The sequence below is a fragment of the Pantherophis guttatus genome, chromosome 5, assembly GCF_059756535.1.
Source record: "Pantherophis guttatus breed Tessera chromosome 5, ASM5975653v1, whole genome shotgun sequence".
In the NCBI taxonomy this organism is placed as follows: Eukaryota; Metazoa; Chordata; class Lepidosauria; order Squamata; family Colubridae; genus Pantherophis; species Pantherophis guttatus.
The window spans coordinates 58,112,061-58,131,730 of record NC_142067.1 but is presented as its reverse complement, the minus strand read 5'-3'; the positions used below and the strand labels follow the sequence as shown (position 1 = coordinate 58,131,730).

Genomic DNA, 19,670 nt, shown 5'->3' with positions numbered 1-19,670 from the left:
ATAGAGTGGTATTAGTACCTCATGTGAACTTGATTGAATCCCTCTGTTAATACAATTTAGGATTGCATTCTGCTACAGCCCATTTTGTACAGGTCTTAAAGGCACTAGGCTAGAAAAGCAGAAGACCGAGGTCTAATCCTCCCTAGCCACAAAGACAGTTGGGTGACTTTGGGCCAGTCCCTCTCTCGCAGCCCTAGGAAAAGGGCAATGGCAAACTACTTCTGAAAATGTTGCCAAAAAACTTGTCCGGACTTACCCAGATAGTCACCAGGAGTCAACACTGATTTGAAAGAGTGTACAGTACTGTATGTGTGTGTGTGCGTGCACGTATGCACGCGCGCACACACACGTTCATCTAAAACCATGACACAAATTCTCTTACATTAGGCAGACAAAAATAGACCAAAGAAATATTCTAGATTAATAAAAATGGAAACAATTGGTTTTAATTTCATCCATTTTATTTAACATATGGTATATCTAATTAAGAAAAGTTAATTTTTCTTCACTGATCTGAACTGTTGCACAGTAGCTTGCCTCCTCAATTCTCTTGGTAAATCAGAATACTTAATAATGTTCATATGGATTCTGTAAGAGGATTTACAATTTATTTGTAAAACATTCTTTATAATTAGGATTGACTTTGGCGCCATAGCGTAAGTCTTTAAGTGACTTACCTATGTGATATCTAATTCTTCAGGAATTTTTAATATGCCAGTGCTTATGGAATGTTAAGCAACCAGATATTCACAGTACTAATAATTAGATTTAAATTAGAAAAATGAATGGAATTCTATTCTGCTGTTCTCAATTCCCAAATTAGGTTCTCTAGAGTTTGTCATACTTGTGATTCAAATCCAATTATACAACTTTAACCTGCTAAATCATATTTGCAAATTCATGACATAATCATTGGAAACATTCTAGTAACAGCTGGTAAACACTTTAAATACTTGAGTCATTAATTCCAATTTGTTTAACAATGGGTGATGTTCAGAATATAAAACAATTGGCAGTGACAATGCACTATATGGAGAAGAGTTTGACATAAAAGGATCCTGATTCAATAAATGTTAGATGCTCCAGTTCAGAAATTTAAGTCAATCCTCTAAAAATACATCTAAAAGTACATTCTGTGCCAACTTTTGTCATCAAAGCTGCAATATTCCTAAAAGCTATTGTTATTAACAATCCATTTCATTTGCCTGTCAGCCTTAACAAATTTTTTATCATGGCTCCAATACCGTCGAAAATGTGATGAAATTCAGTATCACACATAAATGCTGGTGTAGTAACTATCTTGTTGGTATTGTCCACATGCGCTTCGTGAATGGTAGTTAAGGGAATTAACAAGAGTGTGTAACATTGTAAATTAATTTCCTTCTATTAACAAAAATATCTTCCTATAGATGACAATAATTGGCCAAATTTATCTTGGTTCAGAAACTGGGCAGGGTTGAAGGTGGTTACCATTTGAATGGAAATACTTGGGGTATAGTTTGGATTGGGAAGACAATAAATAAATATTCTGAAAGAAAGTAATGGTAAGCCATTCTCACAGTATCTCCATAAGAACTGCATATTAGTCACCAAATATCAAGCTCAACTTCAGGAACAGATTTTTCATATTTGGGTTGCAAAAACCCAGACAATTAGTAGACAGCAGCAAAGTTGTTAGTAGTAATACGGTTTTTGCAGCCTATATATAGTACCCGTATTGGAAGGGTTGATTTGTTTCGCTCCATGTAATCATAACTAAACATCTAAGTTTTAAACATTTATTAAAAAACCAGCCATGCATTTCACAACTATTTAAAGCACAATAAGGTCTCAACCCTTTATTGCTCCAGTATCCATTTAAGAGCCTGGTAGCTAGGCCGCAAATTAGAGATAGAAATAGAAGTTCCAGCACATCATCTGACATTATCTAGGGTTAAATTAATGCCACTAACCTCTGCAAGAACAGTAATAAGAAAATGAAATATTCTCACACTTTCTGGATTACATCTGAAATGGGTATTCAACTAAGGATGTGTTGATTGAAATATATGTTAAATATAAGTTTTAAAAAGAATATTTTAGAATTTAGGACTTTCCCACCCAAATTCGGGGCATAACCTGGACTGAGCAGACTATATTATTATTTGGAAGTTCATTTTGCCACACTATCAAAATAACCAAGGAGTATAAGATAAAAAACTAGAGAACCCTTGCAAAACCAATACATTTCAGAGAAATACAGTGTTGGAGCATTAAAAGCAAGTGGTTGTAGCTGTCAACTTGCAAAGCATCCCTGACCTGCTCTTGAGTAGCCACAGGCAAGGGGGATGGGAAAACGAACTCTGCAGCTACAGCGAGGCAGCACGTCGGTCAAAATAAAAGCCCATTTCAGCCATATCTCTCAAAGCTGTCTCCAGAGTTACCCACAGTGGCCAGAGGGGAGTGATCTCTACAACCCACAAAATTGCTTCGTTGGAGAATGTGGGGGGAGGGGGGAAACAGGGTCAGAGCTGGAATGTAAATTATGTGGGGTCAGAGTTGGCTTCACTTGGAACTTGCTGACATGAAGCTCCTAATAAATAACTGGATTTATTTTGAAGCTTGGCTCATGATTTAATTAGGGCATTGGTCGAAACCCTGACAGCAGCTTCTGTCTGATAGGAAAACTGCATTTCATTTTCAGATAACTGCAGGTTAATGTCACATCTGAACTCAAAAGTGGTCAATAATCTTTACAAGAGTTTACTGAAATAAGCCAAATTTAAGTTGCACACTTCTACTTTCATGTTTCTTGTGGCTAGGCTAAATAATAAAAGAGGGAAATGGGGAATGTATGATATAACCACAACTGAATGTTACTCTATAATGAAATCAAAAGTCTTCAGATGCTCTCTTTTTTAGGAAGTCAGGAAAAGTTTTAGCAATGTAACTCATACCATTATTGGGAATTTATTGGACAATCCAATAAAGTTCTTCACTTCTGTAATTAGAAAACTAACTGTTTTCTAATTACAGTTAGAAAACATTTCAGAGAATTGATGACGTCTATGGATTTTCTTCCAAACATGTATGCGAGAATGGAATTGTAAGCAGAATTAAGAGATTCCTCAATTAAATGGTAACCTGTTAGATGAGAAAACACACCAATGTTTTGAGGGAATTGAGGGACTTTAACTACTCCAACATCAATTGGAAGCAAACTCTGCAGCAAGGGGAGTTCAAACAGGTTTCATACCTGCCTAGCTGACAACTTTGTCATCCAAAGGTGGAAGAGGAAATGAGAGGGTCAACTATACTGGACTTAATTCTTACTAATAGAGATGAAATAATTGAGAGAAAGTTGACTATGTCATAGTAGAATTCACCATAATGTAGGCACAGGTAACTGAACAAAGTCAGACTAGTGTTTTAGATCTTGAGAGTGTTGACTTCAACAAAGCTAAGAGAATATGAAGGATTCCATGAATAGAAATCAGTTCAGGATGCTTGGGAAACTCTGAAAAACAAGATAATAAAGGCCCAAACAAAAACAATATCACAGAGAAAGAAAAACAAGAGACTCCAGATGAAACCAGCATGGTTGCACAAAAAGTTCTCTGACAAACTGAGGGTCAAACAGGGCAAAAATAAAAAATGGAAAGGGGCATATAACTAGAACAGACTACCAACAAATAGCTCAAAATCTGCAAGGATAGTGTCAGTAAAGCTAAGGCTCAGAATGAACTAAGACTTGCACCAATGAGCGTTAAGGTTCATTCTCCGAGCTTGTGGGCTGGTTTCCGAATGTTTCATTACCAGGCTAGATAGCATCTTCAGTGGAGTTTAGGTGAAAAAACTCTGTACCGAAATGTTTGGAAATCAACCCACAAGCTCGGAGAATGAACTTTCACCCTCATTTTACACCTGAGCTACAGATATTAGCCACTGTGATCTGATCTCAACCACTGAATGAAATCCGGAACGCAGGGGAACAGCCAGAGGAACAAAAATGAGCCAATGTGGTTCCAATCCCCAAAAAGGAGAAAAAAGTGGACCCAGGAAACTATAGACCAATCAGCTTGACTTCATATCTAGGGAAATCCTGGAACAGATAATCAGGAGTGATCCTCAAAGGAACTATATCTACATGGAGGGAAGCATGCAATGTGGTACCTCAAGGTTCTGTTTTGGTGCTTTTCAACATATTCATAAATGATCAAGATGAGAGGACTGAAGGGTGCTTATCAAATTTGCAGGTAACCCTAAACTGGAGGGAATTGCTAACACTAGAAGATAGATTCAAGATTCAGAAGGATCTTGACAGACTTGAGCACTGAGTCCTATCTAACAAGATGCAGTTCAGTGGTGAGAAAAGTAAGGTCCTACACTTAGGCAGGAAGAATCAAATGTACACGTAATAGGCAGTACATGGTTCCACAGTAGTGCCAGTGAGAGGGATCTAGGTATTCTGATGACTGCTTAAGTATGAGTCAGCAGTGTGCTGCAACTGCCAAAAAAGTCAACACAGTCCTAGGCTGCATCAACAGAGAGCTAGCATCAAGATCATGGGAAGGGATCATACTGTTCTACATTGCACTAGTGAGGCTGCACTTGGAATATTGCATCCAGTTATCATCACCATGATACAAAAAAATGCTAAGGCCCTAAAAAGAGTACAAAGAAGAGCAACAAAGATTATAAGGAATCTGGAGACTAAATTGTATGATGAAAAGCTAAGGGCCTTAGATATGTTTAGCCTAATGAAGAGAAGACTTAGGTGCTCAAATGACAAAAATATGCAAGAAGCAATGGAGAGAAATCCATCCTGGAACTAAGAAGAATTTTCTTGACAGTGAGAACAATTAATCAATGGAATAGCTTGCCTCCTAGAGTTGTGAGTACTATATTGGTGGAGGTTTTCAAGAAAAGATTGGACAATTATTTGTCCGGGATGGTATAGGACGATGATAAGGACTCCTATCTTGGGCAGGGGATTGGACTAGAAGACTTCCAAGGTCCCTTCCAGCCTATAATTTTGATTCTATAATTCTGCCTCAAGGTAGTCAAACTGAACATGAAAAGGATATTGTTACGTCTTTAGCACAGTGTTTTCCTCCCATCGCTTTAATGGCCCCAACAGTGCTAGCATGAGGCCACTTCCCACCTTGTTCTTGTTCTTGGCCTACAGTGACTTCAGTGCCAGGTAGAACCTTTGCAGCCAAGACAGGAGAAATACAGCACAACCTAAAAGAGAATCAATACATAATTTACACGCAGAGTTCAACAAAATGATTATGTACAGTCAAGATTAATAATGGAAAAATATATCTGATATTATAAAATATTCTAGTGATTAGACATTTAGAGATAGCTTTCATTATTGTGCTCCAGTTAAGCATACAGCAGACACATACTATATAGACTTATGGATAAACCAGGAATTATAGGTTGCAAAACATACCCCAAAAATTTGGTTCAGTTTATCTGCAGATGGACTTATCTATGAGTACATATAGTATAATTTTTAAAATTACCATGTATACTTGTGTTCATTTTTTTCAATATATTCTGAAGGGCTTCATTTGTTTTCATGTTTTGTTATCAATATAAATTGGTTTTCAGAATATATTCCATTAAAAAAATAATTAAATTGGCTTACCTTGGATAATTTTGGATACTTTGGAAGTCAATCATATAGTTGGAATGTGGTTCAACTATACCTAGTGGAATTAAATTTGGTGGATACATGGCGATTTTGGGATTTAACCCGATTTTTTTTTAACCATCCACATTTTTGATTTGACTATTTTTTAATATCTCAACCATTAGGTCATTGGGCAGACCACTGTACTATAAAATTTATTTTTTTATCTGACCATATTCCGTAACATTTCTAGGAAAATTTGTTCTAGTGGTTCAAGATGGCATTTAAATGCTTCATTTATATTTATAAAACCATTAGTTTTTTGTGGTTTTTAAAAATGTAGACAACAACAGCGAGAGAAGGAGATTGCATATATATTTTGCTTTTTGCTTTTATTTTATTTGCTTCCTCATCCCCTTTTTTATATCATAAGTAAAAAGGTTTCAAAAAGAAAAAGAACTGCATCTCAAGCTAAAAGAAAGCTTTGTAAGTTCATTGAAGGGTTTGCTGTATTATACCTAATCAGGATTATGTTTGCACTGGAGAGGGCAGCCATGCAATCTCAAGAAAAGGCACAGCTACTTTAAAGAGCAATAGACTGGTGTTTTTTCTGAATTCCTTTAGTTCTGACATACCTGTTGCCCTTCTAATCTAAAGTACTATTCAGAATCCTTGAAAATTGACAGCAAACAAGTTTAATGAATTAATTTTAATGAATAGCTTAAACTAGCCTAATTAGATGACCACCCTGTCCCCCAAACTACTAGTTGTTGACTGTGACTTGCCAAGTGCCTAACCAATCTGGTTTTGCAGTTCTAGGCTTGTAAATTCATTTTACCTAAGAGAATCACCAGTCAGTAATCACCTGCCTGAAGGGAGAGTTATGAAGGGCTCTTTGGAAAGGAGTATTTAAATAGGTGACATACCCAATGGGCTTCCCTGATTTGTGGAAGTCTTTCAGCACACGCTCAACGTCTTTGTTAACTTTACAATCTTTCCCATCCACAGAAAATGTAGATCTGCCACAACAAAAGAAATCCATACAATACATTACAGTTCTAAGATACACATCCACACTCAGTAACCTACAAGGTATGAACCCTTGAAATAATCATATTTTTTTTGTCATTCATAAATGCAAATACTGTTCCTTTAATGTGGAAATGCTTTTGCCAACAAAAATGTCAGGAATAGCAAACTCAGTCTTTCCACTTCTCCTTTGGGAAAAAAAATAGAAGTTGAGAGACAAGGGTTTATCAATACATTATATATTTATATTTCTCCTTTCTATGCTATAATTCCAGGACTCTCCTGTTTCCAAGAATTCAGGAAAGGGAACATTAATTATCCCTTACTTTTATCTTAAAAAGTGGAACTTTGAGATTCTTTCCTTTGTTCTGCTATTTCTGAGACTTTAAACAAGCTTCCACAAGAACCAACAGAAAAATTTTCTTTCCATAATTGCCTTGCTAGGGACAGGATTTGTAACCAATGGGAAGAAAGTTTCCCAGAAATGCTCCAAGTAAGAAATGACACAACTGTCAATATCTTATTGGTGTTTATGTTGATGGATGTTAGATGGATGACAAAGAGGGGAGAAAAGAGAAAGCAATTAAATAAACAGTGATGTGAATGAATGGAGGTATATAAAATCAAGAGTAGGGCATTATTCTGGTCTAAGTCATCTTACAGCTAACTTAAACTGAATAAAAGTTACGATATGTGTGCTTCAAAGGCAAGCATAACAACAGTCATAAAGCTGTTTTAATGAATTGCATTGGTTATGCTTTTTTCAGGCTTGCACAGAGCCCCCCCCCCCCCCCAAAAAAAAAAAAAAAGGCACAGCTCTTCTGCTGTGGTTATGTTTCCAGATACTTCAGACTGCTCTTCTAAGTAATTTTAAGTGCATGTACAGAGCTAGTCCACACTAATATTTCCCAAACTTTGTCCTATAAAGCATTTTTCATATGCCACACCCAGGCCACTACTTAAGATTTCAATAAAGACTGTAAAGCCTTCATGCAAAGGAAAAAATTAAATTCTGAAATACTTAATAATCGAATAAATAAATAAGCACAAAACACAAATTAAACAGACAATTAGTTCCTTCTTATATGAGAAACTAACTTTGGCTTCAATGTGGAAGCTATCTTGAAAAACAAACATTTTCCTCTCATGCAATACAATAAGTCAACTGTGGTGCATTTTAAGAGATTAAAGGTTGTCAACAAAATTGAAATATAGATTTTCAATATGTTTGATACATTAATTACAAGAAATTATACTGTATTAATTACTACAGCTAATATTGTAATCTTTCCTGAAGTAACCACAGTATATTCTCACTCCAATACTAAGACATATAGAAAGGAGAGCAACTTTTAATTCTGTTGTTCATGATTTGAGAAAGGATATTTAAAAGTACATTTTACTAATTTCAATTCAGGGTTGCAGTCAGAGTTTACACTGCCTGCTGTATCATTTAGTCACATCTGATTAGAAAAGTAGTAGTAACATATTGTGGCAACTTACAGAATTAAATACTTACAGATTTTTAGCAGCTCCAAAGCCTCCAGGAAATACTACCGCATCATAGTCTCTTGCAGTAAGTCTAGCCAAGTCGATAATTTTCCCACGAGCGATCCTTGCTGATTCTGTTAAGACATTTCTTAGGAGAATATAAATATAAATGCTTTTTGGCAGGGTGAAATGTAAAATTTGTAACTACCTATTCTGTGGGCGTGGCTTGGTGGGGGGAATGTGACTGGGTGGGCGTGGCCAACTTTTTTTAAAAAATTTTTTTCAAAGCGTTTTTTGAAAAGCCTCTGCCAATCAGGCAACTCAGCTGGGATCGTCAAAGAGGCTTTTTAAAAAATGCTTTGAAAAGCTTCTCTGCCGATCAGGCAACTCAGCTGGGTTTTGTCAGAGAGGTTTTTTAAAAAATGCTTTGAAAAGCCTCCCTGACGATCAGGCAACTTAGCTGGGATCGTCAGAGACTTTTCAAAGCATTTTTTAACCACCTCTTCGGCCAAGAGGTTGTAGAAAAAAATGCTTTGAAAAGCCTCTGACGATCCCAGCTGAGCCACGTGACCATCAGAGGCTTTTTTTACTTTTAAAAGCATTTTTTCGTCGGAAGAGGTTGTAGAAAAAATGCTTTTAAAAGTAAAAAAAAACAAAGCCTCTGATGATCGTGCGGCTCAGCTGGGCATGGTGGGGGGCTGCAGGGATTTTTGCTACAGGTTCTCTGAACCACCCGCCGCCATCACTACCGGATTGGGCGATCGGGTCCGAACCGGAAGCATTTCACCCCTGCTTTTTGGGCATCAAATTTTAGAGTACTGCTTATCAATAGATTTTTAAAAAGAATAGAGTGCCTAATTCTTTCATGTAACAAAAACTTAAATTATGGTGAAGGAGGAAATGAATGGAATTTTAAGATAATTGCACATTAAGAAGTCTCAATCCCTTCTTCTTAAAAAACTTGATAGTAGTGAAGAAGCTTCTTGAATAAGAAGTGAAATGTCTTCAGGGAAAAAGCAAAGTCCAGTTGCCTTTCGAAAAAGCATCTTGGGAACAACTTGATAGTAACTGCAGAGTTACCAAACCTATTTCATAAACTATGGCTTATTCTAATGGCTTGATTCCATAACTGTGATCAGAATAAGGGGAAAAAACTTCTGCCTCAAGAGAAAATGTTTCCAGTTTCCAGTTACCTCGTGCAATATTTTAAAATTTTAAGCTTTTGAACTCTGGTGTTGAAAAAGATTCTTAAGAATACCATGGACAGCCAAGAAAGCAACAAATAGATGATTGAACAAATCAACCAGAGTTCTCACTCAAGGCATAAATGATCAAGTTCAAATTAATCTACTTTAGAGACATGAGAAGACCAGCTCTCTGGAGAAGTCTCTGGTGCTGGAAAAGGTGTAAGAGATATAAGGATAACCAGCAGCACTGTTGATAGACTGTTACATTGGTGATGGGGGTACCATTAGGGGAGCTGAAGAACTAGGTTAGGGATAGATCATCATGGAGAAAATGTAACTATGTGGTCCTAAAAGTCATCAACAACTTGATGGCACATCATTAATCAAGCATGTATTTTAGTAATTCTTACCTCGATTCCCTGTCAGCTGGCTGCCCTCTACTGTGATCAACAACATGCATCTGAGAAATATTTGGGGCATACATGTCAACATTGGCTCCTCCTCGGCTCAAATGAACCATTATCCTATATATAAATGTAATAAATTATTATAATTTGTCACATACTCAGCCAGATGTTTAGACTGGATTTATTACTATAATTCATCACATGGTCAGCCAGGGGTTTAGACTGGTTTTGGCATTTTTATCACCTATCAAGTCCTTCCCAAGGGCCTGGGATAGGCAGATATTGATATTTGATGGCGTCAAAGATATCATCACAAGATGCAATGTCTTACAAGCAAAACTGCGTTTTGCAATTTACCGATTTTTGTCAATGCAGATGGTGTTCAAATGGTGCTCCAACTGACATGTTAAACCCTACATTCCAGCTCAGCCTGCCCTTCTCCTACACCAAAGTGTCTATTAATATTGGTACTATCTTTGCTTTGCTCTCTTTTGCCAGTCTTTCTATTCTCCAGTTCTTTCTCTCCTATTCTGCTTTCTCCAGGTATTCCCATTTCCACTATCCAGACTTTTTCAGTATTTATTATCATCGAAATATAATAAAGCCAGAATGAGCCTAAATAAATACTTCATTAAATGCAAGCTTAATTTAAAATGAAATGTTATTTTATTTATTAGATTTATATTCCACCCCTCTCATCTAGAGGCTACTAAATACTGATAGAAGGGAGAATGACATTCCAAAATATTCTAATGGAAAGTGACTTAATGCTGAAATGCTGTCTAGATAACTAGATTATCTATCAATCAGCTTTACTTATGGCAATGGAGGTCGTCCTACAATGTTAAAAATACACTTACGCAGAGGCTTCGTGGATTTCAGTACCATCATAAACACCACAACCAGAAAGAACCTGTAATAAGAAATAAAGATAAAATAAAATAGCCTTTTCTAGATACCTCCTAACCTTGCTAAATTTATTGAACTTCAGATATGTTAGAAGTAGTAGCCTGACACAGCTTGAAGACCACAAAAGGTGATGAATCAACTTAAAAGAGGGAGCAAATATATCTGGAGATAAAATAATACACTCAGTCTTAGAGTTTATTTGCTTATACAAGTAATATAGATTATTTTATTATACAAAGTACTGTATTTTTCGCACTATAAGATGCACCTGACCATAAGACGCACTCCCGTTTTCGGCCTCCATGCGCCCTGTTTTTCGCCTTCACGAGCCCCATTTTCAGTCTCTGTGTGCCCTGTTTTTGGCCTCCATGCTTCCCATTTTTGGCCTCTGCACATCCTATTTTCAACCTCCACACATCCCATTTTTGGAGGCCAAAAATGGGATGCACAGAGGTCAAATATGGGACGCATGGAGGCCAAAAAAGGAGCACGCAGAAGCCAAAAATGGGGCACACAGAGGCCGAAAATGGGGCACACGGAAGCCAAAACCAGGACACCTGGAGACCAAAAAAGGCCAGCGGGTGGGCGGGACTTTGGCAATATTCACTCCATAAGACACACAGACATTTCCACCCACTTTTGGGAGACAAAAAAGTGTGTCTTATGGAGCAAAAAATATGGTATATGTGAAATATGGGATTGTGGCAGCTTCAAGTACCTGGTTGAAGGAAAGTGGTGTGGTCTGTGGCAAAATCATAGGTTTGTTTTTACAGAAGGCAAATAACTCAGCACAAGATCAAGAGGTCATAGGTAGAAAAGGGGGAAATGTTAGAATGCACTTGTAAAGTGACATGTGCATTCAGACTATAGATACAGATTATAAAAACATTTTTAAAAGCAAAGGGTGGTTTTATATTTCTGCTGCTGGAGTGAAATCACTTGGTTAACATGGAGCGAAAGAACAACACAGCTGTCAAGTCTAGAGATTCCAATCCCGAGACAAGGAGGAAGACCAGGAGAAACCAGACTGTGTTATGTGTATGGAGATCCATATGCAGGACAGTGAAGCTTTGTGAGTTAAAGGCTTTTTTGGGGAGCAAGACTCAATGGAAAAAACTCACAAGACATTTCTGTATCAATAGTTGAGATAAGGAGGGAGAGAAGAAGCTATTATAAATTACAAGCAGAAAGCAAGACTTGAGAGAAAGGAAGTACAATCTCCTACATTGTCTTTTTATACTGTTCCGTATGTGCATAGAAACACATACTGGTTTGTAAATAATATTTCCACTTATATATAACACTGGATCACTGTATTTTATTAGTATAGGAATCATAGCATCCACAATAAAATCCCTCATTTGTTCAAATACTGGCTGTATGTATTATACCAACTTATTCTTAGGAGGTCACAATTCAAACCTGCTGTTAATTTAAGAACATTTCCATTAAATGAAGTAGCATTCATTGATCCTCAAATACTGGTGTAACTTTGCAGTTTTGTATGAAAAGTTCTAATGATTTTAATAATTTCTCCATTTCAAGTGGTAATTTTCCTAGAAAAAAAATTGTTACGATACCCAGAAGCAGTTTATATACCACAGAGAAGCAATGAATGAAGCAGTAGGAAAGATTTGATTTCCTTTACTTCATTAATTTGTTATAAGACAATATCTTAAATATTTCTGACATCTACATTCTGATCTCTTATGTCTTATGATAAAGTAGGAGTCCCTAAAATTATGGAAACAGAACAATTAAATGAAATAGCATTCAAAAACAGGACTTATTTCTTGGGACAATATTAGGGGGGATTAAACCTATTGTAAACCAATTGTAAGTCTTACCTACAATTTTTGCTTGTTTTCTGCTTCGAAAAAGATAAGGCAGAAATTGTGCCATAAATTTTCTACAATAACAGTGGAGGTTTGAAAGCACAATGAAAGCTCTAGGCCAGGGGTATCAAAGTGGTGGGCCAGCTCCACGAAGGGAAAAAACATCGTCAAACGTCATGTGACAGCAACGTGACACCGCGAGTTTGACACCCGTGCTCTAGGCTCTTCTAATGTACGTGGATGGTCCCAGGATGTTTAGACCTCTTCTCTTATAAAGAACTGGAGATACAGTTACAATTTAGTAAGAAGTCCAATCAATAATAATGGCTTACTTCTGAACTGATTTGTATACTGTTATACTGCATATGCTCCTTTATGTAATACTGTGTATGTCTACATACATAAAGTGCATCAATAGAGAACAATTAGTTGCTTTTCAAGTATGTGACATCTTGGCCATCCCAGTGCAAGTAATCTGTAGCAATACAAACAAGAGATAGCTTAAAATTCTAATACATTAACATAGCACAATGTTTTGAAGATTTAAATTAACTCCATTAAATATCAATCTTGAAGATGCCAAATAAACTGACTGTACAGGCAGAGAAATTGGAGCAGAAATGCCTTACCGTGCCTCCCTAGCCCACAAGAGCTCTCCAGATGCTGTAAATCAGCTATAATTTGTAATATAATAGGCCATTTGATTAATCACACTGAGTTCTATTGCACTTAATTTTAATTGAGACAAATTTTAATTGAGACAAATTCAGTTTTGTCCCTCCACTCACTTCTTTTGTCTACTTTCTGTAGCCCTAGATGCTGCATAAAGTTGAGAGATAATAAAAAAAAATTGTGCACTCTGTGGTTACAGTGCTGGCCTACAATTGGAGGCCTAGGTTTCAGCCGTTAACTTCAATAGGTAATTATGAGCAAGTCACTAACATACCAAATGGACACTTCATATAGGTGCTTTAAAAGGCAAATGTGTTTAGATATGGCCTTATACATAAATTACACTCAGAAGTAACTTATAGAGTTACCACTGGGGTCAACTCAGCTTCTGATGATTACAGACACAGACACACACACACACACACTGGTTTGTCTTAAAACACCTATATGAAGTGCCCATTTGGTATGTAATGTTAAAAAATAGTGAATTGCTATATATATGTGTGTGTGTGTGTGTGTATAGTGTACAAAACTTATATATATATATATATATAGAGAGAGAGAGAGAGAGAGAGAGAGAGAGAGCTTGACACTGCCTTGTGAGAAGTCGTGCGACTTAGACCTAGACTAATCCTAGGATTCCTTAATTCCTGTGACTCCCCAACGGCCGAGTCAAGCCAAGGTCGGCCAGATACAGTCACGCAACATACCTGTGTGGAATTTCACTTGTTATCAATTTTTGGCGGTACACACACACGCACGCACCCATTTGACTCTCCAATTGCGGCAGACTCCCAGTTTTGGAAAAATGATCCAACGCTGCAGTGTTTGGTTTTGCCGCCGGATTGGAGTCTCTTTTGGTGGCGTCCGAGAAAAGGGAGCGCAGGCCGAGCCCCGCGCCTCAGAGCGTTCTAAAAAGGACCCCTCCCGGCTACGCTTCCTCCTCCTCCTCCTCCTCCTCCTCCCCGTAACAGCCATGAGGCTGCCGCCTTTGCCGCGGAGGCGAACTCACCACAGCCACTTTAGCCCTATGGCGGTGCGCCGAGGAGTGAAAGGGCGAGCTGGAAGCTGGGGCTCCCTTGGAGAGCAACAGCACCGAGGACAGGAGAGGCGACCGGGTGTTCGCGAATTTAGCAGCCCACATCCTGAGTCCGAAGAAAGCGAACCGAAGAGGAACTGAAGGCTCCGCTGCCACCGAAGCCTTGTAAGTGACTTTTCCAAAGGCTGAGTTTCAGAAAAGGACGCCGCAGCACCACCTAGAGGTCGGAGGATTTATTCCATGTTACTGCCTTGTTATCGCTTTAGGTCGTTGTCGAGGAGTAGCCTGATGTTTGGTGCTGTCCAAGCTCAGCAAAATGCAACGTAGCGCTGTCAGACTAGCTCCACACAAAATTCTTCGGTAATGCCGTTTGGGAGGCGGGGAAGGGAAGCAACGCGTTCAGAAACCCATTCTATACGAACCTATACGAACCATTCTGGTGGTTTGTATAGCAAAACCAACTTGGTGGAATTGCTGATCCCTGCAGCTTTGAGTCTGCCCCTTTGAAGAACTTTAACCCTGGAATGCATCCTTTGTGGATGATTATACTGGTTTGGGACATGATGGGACGTGGTGGCTCAGTGGCTAAGACGCTGAGCTTGTCGATTGAAAGGTCGGCAGTTTAGCGGTTCGAATCCCTAGTGCCGCGTAAGGGGGTGAGCTCCCATTACTTGTCCCAGCTTCTGCCAACCTAGCAGTTCGAAAGCACGTAAAAAATGCAAGTAGAAAAGTAGGGACCACCTTTGGTGGGAAGGTAACAGCGTTCCATGCACCTTTGGCGTTTAGTCATGCCGGCCACATGACCACAGAGACACCTTCGGACACCGCTGGCTCTTCGGCTTTGAAACGGAGATGGGCACCGCCCCCTAGAGTCGGGAACGACTAGCACATATGTGCGAGGGGAACCTTTATACCGGTTTGGGGCTGCATTGGTATTGACAATTTAAACTTCCTTCTGACATTTTTTCTGAAAAGGAAGCACTATCTGCATTATAGCCTCATGTCTTGTACTGGCCAGTTCAAAAGTTTCAGAACACCAAAAAACCCCCCGCATTTAAGTACTTTTATTTTCTTGCCTTGCACAGTGCCAAACTATGGGCTCAAGTACTGTATCTAATACAAGCATTTTCTCTAGTCATTTTTAGGTGCTGGGTTACTCTGTTAAACCATAATATTATTTTCCCACTTAGATCACGTTCAGTAAAAAATATTTTATGTTAGGATTAAAGCAATATGACTAATGATTCCAAAAGTTCATTTAATCCAAAAATCTTCTGCAAAATAAGGTACGTTGGAATGAGAAAAAAATACGTATGCATTTTGTGAAGCACTTTACTCTTGTATGAAGCCCTCCATCCAGAGAATGAAATATATTGGGGAATATGAGGCAGAATATTATATTTCCCCAAAGGAGAAATGGAGAAACATGCTCTTAAAGGCAGAAAGCACCCCCAGTTTTTGTGCATAGTGAAACAGCCTCCAGAAGATGCCTGAAGTCTTTAGAGATGGATATTTTGTGGCCATTAAGAAAGACTAGGCTAATCTATTCACAAATAAAACCCTTCGGCTCCAGATGATGGGATTAAGAAGGACAGGACAGGACTTTTAGGACATAGTAGGATTAACCCACCACCACCACTAGAATACCAAAAGGCACAAGGTTCACTACACAACCCCCTGCAGCATGCCAAAACCTTATAAAAATCCATGTACTCATCAAACCAATTTGTCAGTTGTCCCAGAACTACATGCTGTTGTTGATTCTGATCAACAGAATCCTTCTTTCCAATCAGCCTCCATTTTATTTCCAGCATCTTTTTCCCAGGTTGGAATGGGACCAGATTTTTCTTCCAACAATTTGCCACATAGATGGGACTCCAAGCTAACCTGGCCAACGAACCTGGCCCGGGTAAGCGTCCACCTTGCCGGCAGCAGACCCCTTGCATCTGTGGGTGAGCCCTCCCAGACCCTTGGCCATTTGGAGCAAGGGTAGTAAAGGGAGTTTTGAGTCTTGAGCTCAACAGGCTGCTTAGAAAAATGGCGAGTACTTCTAAATTTTAACTTTTAAAGCCCAGGAGAGTGAGGGAAATTTGTGTATGCCTGTGTGCGTGTGAGGACCCTTCAATCACAGCTGGATCCTGCTCCCTCTGTGCCTTTCCTAGCCACAAACAGATCTGTACAACCCACAGATCCTGGAAAGCAAGGGGGTTTGGCCAGTGCGCAGGATCTTCTATAGGCAGAAGGGAAACTGTGAACATGGAATGGAAAAGTGAGTGAGTCAAACCTGGGCAACCAGCTGGGAAGTCACTGAGCAAAGCCCTGTCCAAGGTGTCCTTACCACTGCTAAGGAGAGCAGGTTTCCTTCCAGACTCTTCTGGGTCTGAAAACTGAGGCGGAAAAGGTCGTGGAAGGAGGTGCACATACTCACTGCAGGGGAGCAGCAGGTCCTCCCAGACCCCTTTTTGGTCCGAAAACCGTAGCGGGAGTTCCCAGGAAAGGAGGTGCCCTTACTCTGATAAGGAACCAGAGTCCTCCCAGATGTTTTTTTTTTTTTGGTCAGTTTTTTGGAAAACTGAATAGGCAGGGGGGAAGCTCATTAGGAGACTTAATTGCTGGGACCTGGCAGAGCCAACTGAATCCCTACATTGGAAATAGGGAGACATAGGAAGCTTTAACTCAAGGGTCAGGGTAGGCTCCCCTCTAGGAGACTTGCTCAATGCCTGGAATGAGAGGCTGCTGCCCATCCTGTATGATATGACAAAGAAATGAACAAGGAAGTTGTGTAAGGAGTGGGCTTTGCTTAGGGACAAAGCTAGAAAACCAATTTGGCTAAATAAAGCCAAAGAAAATGAAAATATAGTAACATCAAGTTTTTTCCCCTCTTCTAAGCAATTAATATGTTTGTTAAGGTTTTTGGTCTGTCCTAAAGTTAATTGAGATTTATGGTAAGAATGATTAGGGTGTGTAAACCTGAAAGTTCTGCTATCCTTTTCTTTCTCTTTCCCTTGTCTTTTTGTGTGTGTATGTGTGTAAAGGTCTTGGTGTGTTAGGTAAATGTAACTGTTAAATGTCTCTAATCCCTAGAGACAAGAATTCTAAACTGTTAGAAAAAATAGTTAAACCATAAAAGAAAAATACCTTCACCCTAGTTTGCCTTGCCCTCTCTGTACCTTTAACAACAAAAAAAAACCAGCCCAAGGTTGTCAGGAGGGAATATTTCAAGTTCATTTAGAAGAAAAGTTTTATTCTTCCATTTACTGTATGTGTTTAAGTGGGTTTTATCTGTCTATTTAACAAGTGTGGTGTCAACTCATGTCTTTTCAAACCCTGCCTGCAAACTATCCACCCCACTCCACCTCTCCACCTCTTACACTCTGTTCTCCATTCCTATGTCAGACCAACAATGCCTCTTCTGGGAGGGTCACCCACAAAGGGGGAAAGTGGTTTGGTCTCATATCTTTCAGACTTCGACAGATAACTCTGCAACCTTTGAAAACAGAGCACACTGACCCACACACTGCCTCCAGAGGAGACCCTCCATCCAATTAACCCACCACCATTAGAATAGCAAAAGGCACAAGGCTCACTACATTGCCTGCAGCATCTCAGAACCCTGTAAAAATCCATGTACTCATCAAACCAATTTGTCAGCTGTCCCAGAAGTTCTGGGCCAGAACTACATTCTGTTGTTGGTTCTGCTCATCAATAAACAGAATACTTCTTTCCAAATCAGCCTCCATTTTATTTCCAGCTTCTTTCTCCCAGCTTGGAACTGGGCTGGATTTTTCTTTCAACACACTCCAATTGCTGTTTCTAATTTTAATTTTTACGCTGCCTTTATTATATTTTATAAATAAGGCAGTAAACATAGCTAATACTCCTTCCTCGTCTTTTCCCCACAATAGCCCTGGGAGGTGGGTTGGAATGAGTGAGAGTGACCAAAGTCATGCAGCCAGCTTTCATGCCTAAAACAGTTCTAGAACTCACAATCTCCAGGTCTCCAACCTATTACCTTAACAACTACACCAACTTTTGATATTTATTTGTCATCTCTTTCCAGCAAAGTAAACCACGTTGTCCCACTAGGTTAAGGAACTGAAATACTATTTTTTTATAGGGCCTCAAGGGACTTTAAAAAACTAATTTATTTTATTTGGACAATCTAATTTTTTACAGAATCAAAGTCTTCATCTCTTACTTTGATGCAGCTGAGTATTCAGATTATAGTGACATTTGTATCTTTCCCCCATAGTGCAGTAATTTCGCTATTACTTAATACAGTATTAAAAACAAGGTAAGGTAGCTGAAATGGAATAATTACTCTGTTGAATCAGAATGATATGGCCATCTAAAACAAAAAAATTGTCTCAAAAAGAAATCAAATAGTTGTTTTTGGTGATTAGAATTATATTTTTATTTCCAGGGATACATATATTTTCTTTCCCAGAAAAATAACATAGTATTGTGAGATGGGAAATGCTGCTTGTTATTCCACTTGATTGGTCACATTTCCCAATTTATCATTTTCAAATATTATTCAAATAAATATATTCTATATTGAATGGTGTTTTCTGTTATATTTTTAATAATAGCAGCAAACTACTTTTTTGAACAAAACAGGACTCTAGGAAAAAAAAAATAAGCCAGGCCACAATTTCAGGGTAACAGATACAAATAACTTCATTTATTCTAGCTTCTAATTCTAAAGCATTTCTACTGTTAAACCAATAGAATTTCTTCATAATTTCTATTCAGGCTATATCAGAAACAAAAATTCCAAAGCATTTTTGGCTACCATAGATACACTATTACATACCGTACTAACAACAGTGATTTCACAGTATATGGAATCCAAACACTTCCTGTGAAACTTTGAACATGTTTTCAATTATTTCGAAGAGCTTTTGGTGAGCCACCATGGTGAATAGAACAGGACACGCTGCAACTGAGAGTAATGCTCAAATGCAAGATTTGGGCTACCAAAATCTCTTTGGAGTAAGGAGAGATCACAAGATCGCTATATGTAATATGGACAGCTGTTTTTTTGGGGGTTTTGTGAGCAGATGGCAGGAATTGCGTTTCTGCAGTCATCTTACAATTGTCTGGGAGCCGCAGGATTCCATCATGCTTATAGCTGCTGTCAACTATGCAAACTCTTAAGTTTGACCCAGATTCATCTCTTAATCACATTTATTTTTGTTGTTGTTTAAAGATTGAGAACATTCAGACTGGCAAGTTTTATTGAAATCATTGGGTGAGTTTTTCTACAATCCTTTTAAAAAAAGCTCAGTTAAAAGCTTAAAGATTTGTAATAAAAAAAAACATTGTGGCATTTAGAGCAAAAAAATTCTTAATGTTAACTTTAGAATTGTTTAAACCGATTAAGGGCTTAGATGGACTTGCTTTAAGACTTAGAAGTTAACTGAAAGGATCTTTTCTCATGGGAAATGTCTATGTTTGAAAACACTAGAGGGCATC

The 19,670-nt window shown here is 38.4% G+C and overlaps 1 protein-coding gene across 1 annotated transcript; it reads right to left on the bottom strand.

The window, feature by feature from the left end:
- Positions 1-443: 443 nt before the first annotated feature.
- On the bottom strand, positions 444-14,406 carry GATD3 (glutamine amidotransferase class 1 domain containing 3). The gene is made up of 7 exons (XM_034423893.3): positions 14,166-14,406; positions 10,598-10,650; positions 9,741-9,854; positions 8,172-8,291; positions 6,550-6,642; positions 5,067-5,223; positions 444-1,326 (listed from the first exon to the last, which is right to left on the bottom strand). The coding sequence occupies exons 1-7, from the start codon at positions 14,295-14,297 to the stop codon at positions 1,198-1,200; spliced, it is 798 nt and encodes a 265-aa protein (XP_034279784.1). The 5' UTR covers positions 14,298-14,406; the 3' UTR covers positions 444-1,197.
- Positions 14,407-19,670: the final 5,264 nt, after the last annotated feature.